Source organism: Pavona decussata, unplaced genomic scaffold (genome assembly GCF_977016875.1).
Source record: "Pavona decussata unplaced genomic scaffold, jaPavDecu1.1 SCAFFOLD_51, whole genome shotgun sequence".
In the NCBI taxonomy this organism is placed as follows: domain Eukaryota; kingdom Metazoa; phylum Cnidaria; class Anthozoa; order Scleractinia; family Agariciidae; genus Pavona; species Pavona decussata.
Window position 1 is genome coordinate 6,857,074 of NW_028145473.1, and position 17,838 is coordinate 6,874,911.

The 17,838-nt window shown below is 38.4% G+C and overlaps 1 protein-coding gene across 1 annotated transcript; it reads right to left on the reverse strand.

Annotated features, from left to right (window-relative positions):
* Nucleotides 1-1,813: 1,813 nt before the first annotated feature.
* Nucleotides 1,814-14,458, reverse strand: LOC146481311 (uncharacterized). Its single transcript, XM_085108988.1, has 3 exons — nucleotides 14,327-14,458; nucleotides 3,163-3,534; nucleotides 1,814-2,143 (listed from the first exon to the last, which is right to left on the reverse strand). The coding sequence occupies exons 1-3, from the start codon at nucleotides 14,432-14,434 to the stop codon at nucleotides 1,814-1,816; spliced, it is 810 nt and encodes a 269-aa protein (XP_084965114.1). The 5' UTR covers nucleotides 14,435-14,458.
* Nucleotides 14,459-17,838: the final 3,380 nt, after the last annotated feature.

Here is a 17,838-nt window from a genome sequence, read left to right on the forward strand (position 1 = left end):
AACTGTTATGTTTCATAGCGCAGGCTTCAAGCTCGTGTTTAAATCCCACCGTATATGCTTTTCTAAGTCCTGAATTTCGGAAAAACTGTTTCAAATATTGTTGCTGCTGTTTCCCACGTTGCTCTTTTATCCGTGGTCGTCATCATCATCATCAAAATCGAGTGCAACCTGTTCTTTAAACTGGTCTTAAATTCCGTTTACAGCTCAGCTAAGTTACCTTTGTACATCGTGCAGAGAATTTTGAAACGTCAGCCAGCGAAAACAAGTTTTTCTTGTGGTTTTAAAATGAAAATTTATAGTTAATACCTCTTTCTTTTTTGGTTTCTTGGTGCCTGAAACATTCCACTCTAGTAGAAAACCGTTTCTCTTGAATTGATACATAAATAAATGAATAAATAAATAAATAAATAAATAAACAAATAAATAACTGTTGTAGTGACAGTTTGATTGGTCGTTTTCTGCATTCAAGTTTCGCTGAAAGTGCAACTTCTCTCCGCAACAACGGGATATCCGTAACCAAAGTGAGCCCGAGAGCTATCTGTAGAGAAACACTACAGGGTACACTTTCAGTGGGACTTACTAGGACAATTCGCCTAAATCCGGTTTCTGAAAGAACTGCTATGATATCTCTTGTATAGTTGCTGTTAGCTTGTTAAAAACTATTCCATGCACGAGCACGCGTTGGAAATTAGATCACCATGAGATAGCCAACGAGGAGGGTACAACCACGACTGCAACAATTGTTTCAGATTAAAAGTAACTAACCAACGACCAATTTTTTTTTTTTTTTTTGGGGGGGGGGGGGGGGCATAGTATAATTAACACTTATTTCAAGAATGCGCGTTGGATATGAGATGATAACCAAGGAGGCGCGTAGCGCCGAGTTGGCACAATCATCTCATATCCAACAAGTGCAAGTGGCATGATTGTTTTATTAAAAGCAATCAAGAAATATTGCTTAACCTTGCTTATTTCGGTTTGCAAGAAAAACCAGGAGACAATTTTTTTGGGCGTTGTATAATGGCTCATACATCGTGGCCGATAAGCGATTCAAATTGAATTGAATCGAATTTACACAACGATCATGTATTTAATAATAGCTGATATTCTATGGCCGCTACAAAAGCAAAAACTCTCAGTAGAATTACATTATCCAATGATACATTACATTTTATTGCTAACGAATACAGTTTATTCTGCAATTACACTTATTACTGTCTAATAATTAGAGATGCTAGTATGACATTGCCAGCTTTCATTATTCCTTGCTAATTGGATCTGCTCTTCAATTCTTGGTGTTCACGTGACGACAACAAATTCTAGAAATTAAAACCAGGAGGCCTGCAAAATTTTTGCCTTCATTCAAGGAAAGATTACCTAAAAATATGTCTTTTCACAATTTCTTAGCTCGATGTCGTACTTCCTTTTGAAAATAGAAGAATTTCAATTTCCGAGTTTTCATCGTACGTGACATCAGGGGGACGGCCGTGACAGAGCTGTTCCTTATCTTAAAAATGCCTCTTCGAGTGATTTTCAGCATTCTGAACAGTTTAAGTTTGAGGAGAAATATTCATCTTAACATTCAGAAATTCACAAGGGAAAACAAACCTCTTTTCTGGCAAAAGTGAAATCCAGAGGAACACCAACATGGCGTCTCCATACTAAGCTCTATAAATTTGTGTGAAACATTTTGTCAAATAACTCGAGTACGGAATACTGCACAGACCTGACACTTGGACAGGTTTCTTATCTACTTATCATCTATAACATGTCAATTTCTTGACTTCATTCATGGAATGGTTTCAACTTTTTTTCACGCACACACTGAATTCCATCCAGTGTAGGCATTACCCAAGGTTTCACCACTACACTTTCCTACCCATAACTGCACTGTTACCGCGCCCTGTGGGATGTTCACACAGTACCCCTCAAACGATCGGTGATGAAGCAGATTGGGATTCCCAGCAGATGACGGCCAACTGTTGTATACAACAGCTTCAATCGTCATTGGTCCACTGCATTCGTTACCATTAAACTTAAAAAACCAGCGGTTGCACTTATTACTTGAGCCTCGGACCCTCATGTTCCCTTGGAATGAAACTCTGAGTGCTGTATCAGACTGTAGCTTGTTAAAAGAGCAGTCCTAGAACCAAACAAACTAAAGATAGTCAAGTTATCGCTCATGTCAATGGTTCACATAACATCGTTTCACTCAGTGGAATTGAATTGTATCAGCCAATTATTGCCATTTAGTCCCTTATTAACCCTATCTGCCTCTTTTGGACACGTACTTTTTAATGAATCCATATCGCCATTCTTGAATTAGCTGAGACGATAATGATGGTTTTTAACAAATACCCAATCATTGCCAAAGTAGTCATGGTCGTTTTGTTGTTATAATAGGTTACCATAGTAACAGTATAGTCTACTTAAAACATCCCTAACTTTAGCTTGAAGTGGTTCTAGCTAAAAACGAGCTCAGTGATCCCCATTATTATTATTATTATTATTATTATTATTATTATTATTATTATTAATTTATAGACAGTTGTTTATATCTGTTCTGTTGAAATCCACTGGCACCAGACCACCAAGAAGTCTTTTTTAACTATAGCTTTACCAAAACTTGAGAGGAGTTTAATAAAATTATTATTATTATTATTATTATTATTATTATTATTATTACTATTATGGTATTGAAATCAGAGTGTTTAGCTTCATACTTTCGCATACCTTTAAAAATAATGTTGAAAGTGTTTCAAAGCCACCTATATTTTCGACATTTTTATCTTAACATGTTTCAGTGTCATAATAATTGATATATGGGATTTAATAAAACCAGCCCTTATTGAAAACCATTTTTGTTAAACCTGTGTAACCGAGTTGGGGACTTCGTATCCTGTTGTTTTCATACCTGCCCAAGCGTTGGGCGAATCTATACATAAATAAGTTAATAAATTGTGAAAAAACCAAGGAGTTATCTTCTACGAACAGGCCAAAGAGAGGCCGCAAACAACTTATACAAACTACGTAAATCAGCGCGAAGCTGTCGTCATTAGTTATTTTTTACTCTTAGTTTTAATTACTGTATGTTCATTTGATATTCTGATTATGATATTGTGATATTAGTTTATATTCTTATTCAGCGTGCATTTTGGTCACCTTAATCTTTCCGTTATACGTTCCGGTTGAGCTTTTCCACACACACTGTTTCCAGTTTGTTTGTAGCACTCCACTTGCTGGACTTCCTTTCACACTTTCTCCTTTCGCTCCCTTGTCTCCTTTTCTTCCTTGAGTTCCCATCATTCCCCGATCTCCTTTCATTCCCGTCATTCCTGGTAGCCCACTCTTCCCACGAGGCCCTTCGCCACCTCTGTCCCCTTTTGCACCCATCATTCCTTTAGCGCCCTTGTTACCGATTTGTCCTTTGGTTCCTTCTCTTCCCTGTGGTCCTTGCGGTCCTGGAATGCCAGGCATTCCCGGCATGCCATTTGATCCTGGTACGCCTGGGAAACCATGGTTAATCATGGCTTTCTAGGGTTGGAGTATGGTGTAAATTAGATAACAAAACACAGAACAAGAGAGTAGAGCGAAATAATAAAGAATCAAATATGCTATTAATATTCTATTATTGGGATCTGTCAAACATCTATACGTGAGCGAGTTCCGTCAGTGCGAGCTTTGAACATATATAAATATCTTAATATTTGAGCAAACGTCACAAAACTTTTTGACTTTTTCTTCCCAGACATTTTCACTCAGTTTTTTTTATAAGAACGTCTAATTTTGGAGCTGAGGCTGAACGTTCATATATTTTTTTGCGATTTGAGGCTGAAAACGTTCTTAAGATGTTCTTAAATTACATGGTATACACTACATGTATTTCAGTAAATCGATGCGGACGTGACCAGGAAACTTATCAAAGTGCATTGCCTGCTGAGATATGGTATCAAGAACTGCTGATTATGACAAACCGAGATCGGGTACATTTGTTACCTTGATATTCTATACAGATTGGCAAAATAAAAAAAGTTCTTAATCAACTCTCACCCTGAGGAATGTTCTTAATACGTTCTTAAAATTTTGGTTAACCTCAGCCTCGACGTTCTTATAAAAAGGGTTCTTTTAAAAAAAAAAACAGAGTTTATCTGGAAACAATCTGATGTGGCGAGTAAGGGTTGATTGAACGGTGACATAGGAAACAAATTTCAGCAGACACTTTGTTTTTATAATTAAATGATCCCTGAACAATCTAATGTAGTGGATACAATCATGACCTTAGAGGAAATATCTTCGGCGAACTATTTCTCCTCTTAGTGTCATTGTCATAGCTATAGTTTTATTATTTTTCAGAGTTGTACGAAGTCCGGAATCCGCCCCATCTCCTCCTCCCGGCAATTGAAGGCGGACACAAAATTCGGCCTAGATACGGTTAATGACATGAAAACACCACGAGAAGCGTAGAGGTGTTAAAATTAATTCCATTGGCTGACGGTTGCCTTGATCGAATTCCCGAGTTCGAGAGCAGCAATCTATAATCAGTTTATTGTTGTTTAGCAATGAAGTCCTTGTTGCCTTCTGTGGAAATACACTGTAAATTGGTAATGGAAACGAAAAATCCTCCGATCTTTACTGGAACCTGACTATACATCGACCGACAGAAATGAATGGAAACGTAAAAATTACATCGTTTTCGATTTCCCGCCAATATAATTGGCAGGCTAGATGGTCCTAAATCGACCAACCATAGGTCAATATGCGTTGATGTGTTCGCGTATCGCCTGACACTGTGCGATGGCGATTTAGAGCCGTTTATTTTTCTTCAAGCTAATTTCTACATCATTTTTCCAGTAACTAGATGATAAATAAAGTTGTTCTTCATCCTCCCCACACCCGCAAAAGGTAAGTGAGATGGACATGTTTCGTTATAATAAATTTTATAAGGATTCGCGATTTCCTGATTTGGATAAGGGGGGGGGGGGGGGGGGGAATCCAGTTAGCAATGCTAATGGTGTCGATCGTTTCCGTTGTTCGCAGCGTATGTAGGGAAATCTTAGAATCAGAGTCAACTCTAAATGTATTTTTTAAAATGACTTTTATTTTGCTATTGCCTGTTGCGTTACTATGTTAGTATTTCAGAAAGCAACGAAATCAATATAGGATAAATTAAAATTGAGTTGGCTGGCAATAAATGTTCACCACTCTGAGTGCAACAAAAATGTCAAAAAAGAGCGGCTAAATTCTTACAGTTTTAATGTAAAAGGTTGTGTTAGGTCACGTTTTCTTCGTGTTCTATCGGGTGTAACTAGAAATCTTTTCAAAGTGAGATTTTGAACACGACGCCGGTTCTTGCCCCGGGTGTGTCGCCCGGCTGATAAGGACGAGCAATCGGGTTGTAACCTTTGCTTTGCCGCGTGTAATACTCGATGTATTTTTGGTTTTCTATTGTCAGCAGCCACGTCTTTTAAAAATAGCTGTTCAATAATAGGATCCCTGTGGCGACCGCGGAAAATTTATAGTAGATTTTTCCGGTTGCTAAGGTATGCAGTCGCCATGAAACGCTACGAAAAGTGCAGCACGGCTAGACATTAAACTGAGCAAAACATTGATTAAGAAGAATTTGACACGAAATCTGACTGAAATCTAGTTGCTGCTGGCCGTAAAGGAGCAAAATCGTTAAGAAAGCCAATCGTTTAGGCGTGAATAATTAATTTAGTAATTTTGATTGCACAAATGCTATATGACCTGATTCTCAAATGCGCATTAAAATACCAAATAGAAAATTACAATTTCGAGCTAATGAACGAGTCAACTAAATGCAACCTTATTAACCAATTAACTAATTACAACTCTGTCTATTAATCAATTTAATTAAATTGATTAATTAATTGACGCTGGATAACATCAAAGCGAAAAGACCGACCTTTATTAAAGAATTGACTGACGCGGCACTTCTGATTGATAACTTCAACTCATTCCACGATGCTTAGGTGCTACGCACGTAACAGAACGATCGCCCAAGGTGGCCATAGATTTTTAAAAACATACTAATCCACAGAAACTCCAGACCTGACCACGCTCATGTTTTTTTTTTTTTTTTTGGAAAATTTACCTTATTATTCTCATTTGTTTCTTTTAGATTGAGCTAATTCCCCCTCAGCCAGTTGGAAGCTAAGTCACTCTAGACTGAGAGTTTTCACTAATAAGGCACCTGGTGTGTGAGACAAGTTATTTTGTAAGTGTATATATTTTCGTGATGCGCCTTGAAGAGGGGACCGGGGGTTTAATATTTGCACGCTAATAAGAAAATAACATTATAGGTCGCGTCCCCAGGTATTAACAAATTGGTAACTGAAAAAGAGAGTTTCACAAACGTCCTGCACACTTTACACTTTTATATAGGTTGTCAACATTCTTCCCTGTAAATTTGGTGTTATATTAAGACACATATATATTTTATACTACATAAATGTCCCTAATTAAGAAATTAAACTTTTTTTTGTTGTCCATCTCTTTTAATCGGAGTACTTTTATAGCGATGGCTGACTGTTGACTTGGTTGGTTGGTTGGTTGGTTCTGTCGTTAACTTTCGGGCGTGCGCAGTGAATGAGTTTTAAATTCAATTAGTGGAAAAACACGCGAACATTTTTTGTTCGCGGCGCATCAGGAGATTCTTATTCAATATGTAGAGAATAATTTGACGATCATTTAGTGCAAGAATGGAGATTTTCGTTAAATCTGAGCAAAGTTAAACGTTTTTTCAATTTTTCAGAAAGTCCGGGGGTGAAAAAAAAAAAAACGTGAAAATTTTTCTCAAAAGGCATCAGAATTCTCTTATTCATTCTGTAGAGAATAATTTGACAATCATTTTAGTGTAAGAATGGACATTTTTCGTTGAATCTGAGCAAAGTTGAAAACCCTGTATGCGCCTTTCAAGGCAGCTCGAGGTCTCATCTGCTACCGTAATTTTTGAATTTTATTGCCTTAAATGTTATATCTGCTGCCGCAAAATGGTCCAGGTTCGCCCCTCTTTTGGTTTTCTTCGATTTCTTGGTGGGAAATGGCCATTTTATCGCGGTACCAGAGCTGGACGACAAGTGAAGAAGCGAGAAGTTTATCGTCACCGCCATATTGCAGTTATTTCACCAAGGTCAGCCAACCATGGCCCCTACCGTTCGAAGTCTAGTTACAAATACTGTAATAACGCCAACCTTCTCGCTATTCCACCTACACCATCTAAAGCCGAACCTGCAAAGTCATCAAAGCTATTTATGCCGTCGTTCTTTCTTTCCAACGTCATGTCACTGGCGCCGAAAATAGCTGAAGTCCGTGAAGTCGTCCATTATGTAGATTTCGACCTTGTATGCATAACAGAGACTTGGCTCAAAGACCACATTGACAATAATATTGTCGCTATTTCTGGCTATAACGTAATCCGCCGAGATCGAACTGAAGCAGTGCATAGGGGAGTGTGTCTGTACATTAAAGAGTCTATCCAATTCAAGATCATTGAGGACATTATGGATAGGAAGTTTGAAGTTATTTGGACTCAAATACAGCCTTCGCGTCTCCCAAGGGGCATTACCAGCATTATTGTTGGAGTTGTTTATCATTCTCCGAGCGCCGCGGATTCGCCTATGCTGGATTATTTGTATAACTGTTTATCTTTGGTTGAGGCTCGCTTTCCTGGCTGCGGGATAATTTTACTTGGTGACTTCAATAAAACTCTGTTAAAGAAATCTTCGCGCCTTAGTAACGGCTTTAATTTGAAGCAAATCGTTACCTTTCCAACCCGCCGCAGAAATACCTTAGATCCGGTGTTAACAAATGTGAAGGAGTTCTATGCCCCTCCGATCCAACGCCCTGCTCTCGGTTTGTCCGATCATTTTTCTGTGGAAGTTCAGCCGCTCGCGCGTTCCCAACAACCAAGAACTAAACTCACCGTGAAATCGAGGGACTTACGGCCTACAATGCGTACGGCTATGCGCACGTATCTTGAAAATGTGGACGTTAAGACACTTATCGATAGTAAAGATTTTTGCAAGGGCAAAGTGGAAATGCTGGGGACCATAGTTAAGACCGGAATGGACATTCTCCTCCCCCTGAAGTCTAAGTCGGTACAAACCAACGAGCCGCCCTGGGTCAATCAACAATTGAAGGGTCTCATTCACAGCCGCCAAAAGGCCCTCGCTCAAGGCGACCAGGAGCAGTACCGCGCCCTACGAAATCGCGTTAATCGTGAGAGGAAAGCATGCCGCGCAAAGTTCTATAACTCCAAGGTTGAACATCTGAAGGACTGTAAACCCGCAGTTTGGTGGCGTGAGGTAAAGAAGCTCAGTGGTACGTCAGACGCAGCTTCAAGAGGCGCTAATCCAGCTACCCTCTACCAACATATTGATTGTGGTCAGAGAGGTTCCCCTCCAAGCACGATAGACATTGCTAACACCATCAACCAGGCGTTCTTGGCTCCTATGCGCGTCTTCACCCCCCTTTCACCTAACACCTCAACCAACTCTGACCAGGAGAGTGCTTTCCAGGTATCAGTATTCTCTGTTTTAAAGAAGCTATCTGCCTTAAATCCAACTAAGGCAACCGGTCCGGACGGAATCCCCAGTTGGCTTCTTAAAGAGAATGCGGATTTACTAGCACTGCCTGTGACTGATATCCTTTACTGTTCGTTTATGGAAGCACGGTTGCCTCAGTCTTGGAAGGACGCTAACATCACTCCAGTACCAAAGCAGAATCCAATATACGATATAAACAAACATCTACGACCAATATCCCTGACTCCCGTGCTTTCTAAGGTTGCTGAAGATTTCGTCGTGGAGAGTTTCCTCAAGCCTGTTGTTTTGGCGAAAGTGAATGTACGGCAGTTTGGGACTGTGCCAGGTTCCAGTACGACACAGGCAGTAATAAGCATGGTCCACTCATGGCTTAGTGCTACGGATGGGAACGGTGCAACTGTCAGAACCATCCTGTTTGACTTCCGCAAGGCGTTTGACCTTATTGACCACCAGATCTTTGTTCAGAAGCTCATTTCATGCGATCTTCCAAGCGGAATAATTGACTGGATAGTGGACTTTCTGTCCTGTCGCCGCCAGCGTGTTGAACTTAGTCAGAACTGTTTCTCGGAGTGGGGGGCCATCTCATCAGGGGTCCCACAGCGCACAAAACTTGGCCCCTGGTTATTTACTATTATGATAAACGACCTCATCATCCCGGGTACAGACATGTGGAAATATGTCGATGACTCCACTATTTCTGAAACAGTCATGAAGTCTGAGGTCAGCAAAGTCCAACAAGCGGTTGACGAACTCGCGACGCAAGCTTCTGCAGATAAGTTCCAACTAAATGAAACCAAGTGCAAGGAACTGCGTATAACATTCAGTCACTCTAGAAAGAGCTTTGATCCAATTAAGGTTAATGGTCAGGACTTAGAGTGTGTAGAGCAAGCAAAGATCTTAGGTTTGCAGATCTCACGTGGAATAATCACGTATCCGAAGTTGTAAAGAAAGTAAACAAGCGCCTGTATTTTTTGCGTCAGCTTAAGCGTGCACAAGTCAAGTCGGAGGAACTTTTGCTCTTCTATTTGACTTGTATTAGGCCTGTCACTGAATACGCATGCCCTGTTTATCATCATAGCCTCCCGCAATACCTTTCAGTAGATCTTGAGAGATGTCAAAGGCGAGCTTTGCGTATTATCTATCCAGATTGTTCGTACAATGAGGCGCTTCTTTTGACTGGTCTAGTTCCCTCACACAACCGCCGCGAGTTCTTATGTGATAAGCTTTTTAATTCCATCCTGTCTAATCCCTCGCACAAGCTGTATCGCTTACTGCCTCCTTAGAATGAGTGCAAAGTCAATTTAAGGAGTCAGCACTCTTTTACTACACGGCGCCTCCACACCATTCGTACTCGAAATAGTTTTATCTATCAATATGTCCATAAAGCAATGATGTAATATTGTTTTCTCTTAATTATATAATTTTGTCCTTTTATATTAGTTATTCTTAGCCATGTATTTTATTGTAGTATATATTTTATTGTAAATCAAACGTAATTCAGCCTGTGGCTGCAAGGTTTTTCATAAATAAACTATCTATCACTATCTATCAAAGTTATAGGTTTTTTTCTTTTTTTTTCCACAAAGTGCGGTGTCTTTTAAGAATTAAAAATAATTTAATTTAGAAATGATTTAATTAAAAATAATTTAATTTAAAAGTTATTGTCGGCATGGACTTTGAATAAACAAGACGCTTTTTAGAGCTTTTACCTTTAGCCCTAGTGCCTTATTTATTGTAGGCCTCACCGATTTTTTAACCTACCTCCCTACGCGATTGAACCAACTGAATCGTTTTAGTCAGAAATAATGCGTAATATTGCGTTGCGCAACTTGAAATTTTGCCGCCAAAAAAATATTTTCAGGCAGAAAATGTCTTCAGCTGAAAGAAGCACTCTTATTAACTGAAAAGTTCACTGCTAGTCATAACTTTTTGCATACATGAAAATTCGACATCTTTCATCATATTTTTCCTTCTCGTACAAAAGTATTACATCAAGTAGACTAGTTTGCTAAAAAAAAAAATAGTTTTGCTGTCAGTTTTCACGCGAAAGCGGAACGTGCCATGTCACGTATCAGTGACGTCGTAAACAAAATTATGCAAATTACTGGTGAAATGAACACTTTAAGATCTTGTCAGCTTTCATAGAGGTTTCAAAGGGAAAAAATATGTCATTTTCGCAATTTACAACTGGTAATTTATGGGAAAGCAAAAGGATGTGGTCGATAAATAATTCTTAATTAGCAAGAGCTTGTCATATTTCATTATTTTTACTTGAGGATTGCGTGGACTGAACTCCAAAGGAAAAATTTCACGCATTTATGTCGGGCATGAAATGTCATGCGATACTTTGTTGAACAGATTTCCCTTTGTGATATCGGCTTGAAAAACACAAATCTACCTGGAAGTTAAAAAAGTATGCCCTACAGTAATTTTGTAATTTTAGTTCCCAAAAAAACTTCACTTGCCCATCGGGCAAGTGATGGTCAGAATCCACTAGCCCGATCGCAAAATCCAGTAGCCCCGGACTATCGGACACGAATTTGCATGACGTAGCTGCACATGGCGTGCTTCTATAAACTTTGAATAAAAAAACACGTGATTTTTTTTAATCGGCGCGTCAGAATAATCTTATTTAATCTGTAGAGAATAATTTGACAATCATTTTTATAGTACAAGAATGGTTATTTTTCGTTACATAATCGGGCAAAGATATCATTTCTTTTAGCTTTCAAGAAAGTTTCCGTAGCCATCTAAATTTCAATTACTGATGTGTCATCTGCATTCACGAGTTGGTTCACAGGAGCCTTTAATTTTTGTTTCTACCTTATTATATAGGAAATTAACGCTTGTGTATTAAGATATTCGAAATTAACGCGACTTAAGTTAACGCGAATTGAAGGAAAAATTTCTTTCCAGTAATGGAAATTAAAGCGAAAGAGGTACTAAAAATTCCAAATGAGGGAAATTAACGCGACTTACACAAGGAAACAGAATTGTTCAGAGAACACTGAGAAACAAGTTTATTTTGACACTAAAGTTGCGTTCGATTGACCGTATTCCGGAATGAGAATAAGCGGAATAGCTGTTAGATTTCTCTTAATTTAAGTAAATTTGGGAAGACATTTCTGCATGCAGACTTTCGCTGTCGAACAATAATTTAAGAGGCGTTTTTTTACTCCAGTAACTCCGAAATCCATTTATGATCTATGAGGGAGTTCTGGCCATCGTTTTATGTATTTCTATTACAGAATAGGGTCAATCGAACGCACTCTCAAAGCCCGTTTAAACAATTTCAACATTTGCCCAATATTCTTTCAACAAAAGTTGAACGGACGGAATGTTCAAGCCGTTTCAACGTCATTCAACACTTTCAAAGTTGAATCGATGTTAAATGAAAGTTTAAACCAATTTAAATTTGATTCAACACTTTTAACAAGATTTCAATATTTTTTTACGTCTTCAACAATGTTGAACGACCAGTTCAAACGCCCCCAACAATTGGTTCAACAACTGTGTTGAACGCTGTTGAAACAGATGTTGAAACCGTTTAAACGAGCCCGTTAGTGTAAAAATCAGAAATCATCAGAAATGCAACAATTCTTGAGGAATTGTCCCTAAACCTAGGGGTTAAGCAAAAAAAAAAACTGGCCACTTAGCGCTTCAGTGCCCATGAGACCGGAGGATCTCCACCCTGATAAAACATGCTTTTTCCTTTCTGGAGTGTTTCACGAATTTGGAAATTATGGTCGCGGGAATAAACGTGCCACTTAATTAATGATGCGGAAATTAACGTTAACCAAAATAAATGCAACATTCAACATTTCTAGCACCTTACTTAAATTTCAAGGCAATGTTTAGGAGGACAATGGCTTTAGTCGGCCAGGAAACCTTAGTAAACACAACGACCTTCCAATTACGTGTTAATCTCTCTTTAAAGATGGCTCCTTCAAAGACGATAACCGGTTTAAACTAAACTCTATCTCAGGAAACTGCTTAACTTAAAATTGGAAAATATCTGCTAAAGTTTCAAAGGAATGTCTGCATAGCTAGCAAATAGCATTAAATTGAAGTTTGAGAAGCAGCCAAAGTTTAAGCATTTCGCGACGCCTACCTAGCAAGTAGGAAATTGGTCACGCAACCAAAAAAAATAAACGAGGCTGATTTTGTGTTGTCACATTTCAGTTTGAGTGGCTTGAAGGTACATTACATTTTTTTATCAGGTGCTTGAAAAGCACAGTCTGTAGAAAGTATCTTTTATCATTGCGGAAATCCAGTATTGTAGCGTCCTCTCGGTACCCACAGACAACAAGTTTCAGTCCTACTAACGAGTTTTAATTTCTTCAGCATTTTTTACCTTCTTAATCTAAAAATGTACCACTCTTCGAAAGAAAGGTCATTTCGCTTCTGAAACAGTGTTTACCCTACTAATTAGAATGAACTAATTCCGACTCGGCGTCGTTAAAATGGGTTTGTCTTCCCTTTCAGCTTCAGTGGCAAAAAGGTATAGTCTTGCACAGCACGTAATTATAGACCCCTCAGCATAGCTTACATTTTAAGTCAATACTCCGCGATTACAAATTAACGCACGAAAACTGCGACAATCTTAGCAGCTGAACACTAGTTGAGGTATACCTTATAGAAATGAGGGCATGCCGATATTATAGTTTTTAGTTTATAGTTTTCTTCAAAAGAAAGGTTATTTCACTTCTGAAACTGTTTACCTTACCTATTAGAATAAAGTTATTCGAACTCGGCGTCGTTAAAATGGGCTTGTCTTCCCTTTCAGCTTCAGTGTCAAAAAAGTATAGTCTTGCATAGCACGTAATTATAGACCCCTCAACATAGCTTACATTTTAAGTCAATACTCCGCGATCACAAATTAACGCACGAAAACTGCGACAATCTTAGCAGCTGAACACTAGTTGAGGTATACCTTATAGAAATGAGGGCATGCCGATATTATAGTTTTTAGTTTATAGTTTTCTTCAAAAGAAAGGTTATTTCACTTCTGAAACTGTTTACCTTACCTATTAGAATAAAGTTATTCGAACTCGGCGTCGTTAAAATGGGCTTGTCTTCCCTTTCAGCTTCAGTGTCAAAAAAGTATAGTCTTGCATAGCACGTAATTATAGACCCCTCAACATAGCTTACATTTTAAGTCAAAACTCAGTGATCACAAATTAACCGAAAACTTCGACAATCCAAGCAGCCGAACACTAGTTGAGGCCGATATTATAGATTATAGTTTTCTTCGAAAGATAGGTGATTTCCCTTCTGAAACAGTGTTTACCTTACTAATAAGAATGAACCTATTCCGACTCGGTGTCATTAAAATGGGCGCGTCTTCCCTTTTAGCTTCAGTGGCAAAAAAAGAAAGGATAGTCTTGCATGGCACGTAATTATCAGTAGATCCCTCGGCAAGGCTTACATCTTAAGTCAATACTCTGTGATCGAAAGCTGCGACAATCCAAGCAACCGAATACTAGTTGAGATATACCTTATAGAAATTAGGGCATACCGATATTTAAGATAAGCTACTGGAGTTTTAATATTTATGGCAATCGCAATACTTTTCAAATAAAACAAATTCCCGTTTTTGACGGTTTAAGATTAACTGCAAGCTAACCTTGTTGTTTCCGATTTACTGAGCGCCCTGATGTTTCTTATATCTTCAGATCCCAACAAAATTTCACACTAGTTTTAGAGCGGGTCAACCGCCCCGTTGCGATCAAATAAGAAAACCGTAATACCCATTTACTCACCTCACACAAGTCTTTCGAAGCGGCCGTTTCCTGTTCTTGAGGTTTCGTAGTGGTGGCGTGTGAGCCCACTAAACAGAGAACCAACAAAGCTACGGAGTACCTTGCCATGAAGTGAAAAGCACAAGAACTTTGCCTCTGCTGTGATGATATGAACGGAGCTGGGTGTGTTCTGACCTTTTAAAAGTAATTCTTTTATTGACGTTTTTTTTTTATTGCACCGCTGTCAGACAAAATATTGATTTACCACTGATCGATTGACGCACATGTTCCGCATATCAGCGCATAACAAGACCTTAGGGATGTATAGCGTGTAGCGTGGGGGAGGCGGTGCGCGTAACATAAGCTTTGCTCTCCTCACTCCGGACCCCCTCGGTAGGTTGGTGCCCTCCCTTGGTGGTACGATTTTTGCAATGACACAGGATTATAAATGCCTGCATGGAACTATATAAAATATAAAATGCTATATAAAATATAATATAATAATGCTATATAAAAAAAAATACTATATAAAATATAAAATACGAAATCCCCGTCATAACGAACACAACCCAAAACCACTAACTTGTACTACCCAAATTTATCCCGCTTTAACGAATAAAAGTAATTAATGATTGATGTTGAACGAGAAACAAATCAACAGAGATTGAAATCCATGTCATCATATGCTGCAAGAGGACATCGAGATGACATGTGCGCTGCTGCCAATTTGATTTCCCAAAGAGATGAAACGTGACGCAGCTTATTGTTCAGACCTATAGTTTTCGCTTTACTTCTTAGTCGAAATGAGACGAAATGAGACGCAATTTTTAGCAATTGAATTGAATTTTAGCCAGAATCCGATATAATGACGATTTTGGTCGTCTCCCTACATATCTGTTACAACGAGATATTTGAAACCAATTATCACGAACGTATTTCCCCAGTCCCTTGGTACTTCGTTGTATGGGGAATCCACTCAGTGCACGTGGCTTTAAACGGAAAACGGGGCTGCTTGTCACCTACTAGGTTATTTACACACCCTTATCTTTTCGCTATTTCCTTGATATGTATTTTTATAACCTGGGACTATTTTTGCGTTAGTTGACAATTTTATGTTTCACAAGAACACTTCAGACCATCTTCAATGAGCATGAATTTAAAAAATAATAAAAATAAAATAAGAGTAGACCTCATTTCGGGCTACCTACAGCTACAGGTACAGGATGTAGAAAGTACTTTAACCTAGTAGAGGGCGAGCGGAGGTGGGTTCTGCTCGCGCTGACGTTGAACGTTTAGAACTTTTTTCTCAATATTTGAGGAAGTGCCATAAAACTTTCAGGAATTAATTTGAGCTAGTTAGTCATTATTGTGGTCATAACTCATTAGTTCTTGAATAAAGCAACAATTGTTGACATGCAGGTATTTCAGAAATAATTGAAACATTTCTACTTAAAAAAAAAAAAAAAGCTGCTCTTGTTCTATACATGAACTTTAATTTCTGTTTTTAGCACAAAAATATTGACAATTTATCCGCGGATAACAAACAGATCTGATGAAAGTGACTTTCGTCAGATCTGTTTGTTTTTCTTCTTCTGTAGGTCAAGAAAAGCCTCCTCGACATTTCAATTAATTTTTCCTTCTGCTACATAAAACGCTTGTCCTTGTGTTTAAGATAAAACCCTCCTCTTATGTTCCTGTCTTTCATTGTTTGAAGTTGTCTCTATTTACTTAGCTGTATTGCCAATCCAATGCTAGAAATTAATTTCTTCTCAATTTACATAAAAAAAAACCTTGCTCTTTGGCTCAGCGAATTAAATGAAAATTTACAAGTACCAAAACGGCTCGGTATTTTGGTTCGTTCAACTCTAAAATTCCGCAGAATATTTCGAGGCAAACAACGGGACATAAAGTTGGTGCTCACTCACTGGCTCAAAAGTTACAACACCTTGCACAGTGTAATAAACAGCACCACAGGAAAGGACTGCAGAGTATAGCTTTTAGTTGAACGGGACTCTTCAGGATTTGACCGAAAGACTCAATGGTAGAGTCACATCAGTACAGCAATCCATAATATAATTGCTTGCTCCGAGTGAAAACTTAGTCAGCCTGCTTAGTACTCTCATGCAGAAGCGTTGTGTGCGTCAAAATGAGCAAAATGTTAGCAAATTGGACAAACGATAGTGCCACGAACGCTTCGTCTTTGGAGCTGGACTTGTCCTTAGGAAACTTCGTATTTTTGTAGACTATAACTTACTATGTTCTAATTGGCTGCGGGGTCCTTCTCAATCTTTTCGTCATCTACGTTATGTTACGAGGCCGAAAAATACGGGCAAGTATTTCAAGTTTTCTGATCTTTCATTTATCGCTGACTCATGTTCTTTATCATGTGGGAGTACCATTGTTGACAATAAGCGGATTGGAGGATTCGCCCCAGTCATCATGCAAAGTCTTCGTGTTTATAAAACTTTCATGTGCCGCTGCAATTTTCAGCAGTTTGGCCGCCATTGCTTGGGATCAACACAGAAATATTTCACAACCTTTTAAAAGTCTTGCGCCTCAGTATTTGAAAACCAACCTACTTTTATTAATTTCGAGTGTTTGTACGCCTTAGGGATCGTTCTGCCTTTTATTTTCGGCGTTGAATCAAATTCTCAAGAAATAAGGGGGAAACAGAACAACGCAGCAATCGAGAAGTGTAAATACACTTCCTGTATCTGGCCTCCGTCTTGGAAAACACAGCTGTCAAAAACGTTATTTTTCATCACGGCTTTTCTTATTCCTTTCACGTACATTTTGGTAACTTACACAAAAAGTTCAGTTAGTTTATGGAAAAGAAGCAAGAATAGAGAAATTCACGGCGCTGTTGCTAAGTGTAAAGTAAGAACAATTCGTTTGATGGTCATGGCGCTCCTTGTCTTTGCCGTATGCTGGGGATTGAATTTTGTTGTGGAATTGCTCCGAATCTACGGCGTCCTTGAAAACAATCTCAGGTTACAAATGTTGTGTTTCATAGCTCAGGCATCAAGCTCGTGCTTAAATCCTACCGTATATGCCTTTCTAAGCCCTGAATTTCGGAAAAACTGTGTTAAATATTGTTGCTGCTGTTTTCCACGTTGCCCTTTTATCCGTGGTCGTTATCATTATCATTGAAATCGAGTGCAACCTGTTCTTGATAAAACTGGTCTTAAATTCCGTTTACAGCTCAGCTAAGCTACCTGAGAACATCGTCTAGAGAATTTTGAAACGTGAGCCAGCGAAAACAAGTCTTTCTTTTGGTTTTAAAATGAAAATTTACAGTTAATATCTCTAAACTCTATAATCAGGACTTTCTTTTTTGGCCTTTTCGTGCCTGAAACATTCCACTCGAGTAGAAAACCGTTCCCCTTGAATAGATAAATAAATAAATAAATAAATAAATAAATAAATAAATAAATAAATAAATAAATAAATAAATAAATAAATAAATAAATAAATAAATAGATGAATGAATGAATAAATGAATGAATGAATGAATGAATGAATGAATGAATGAA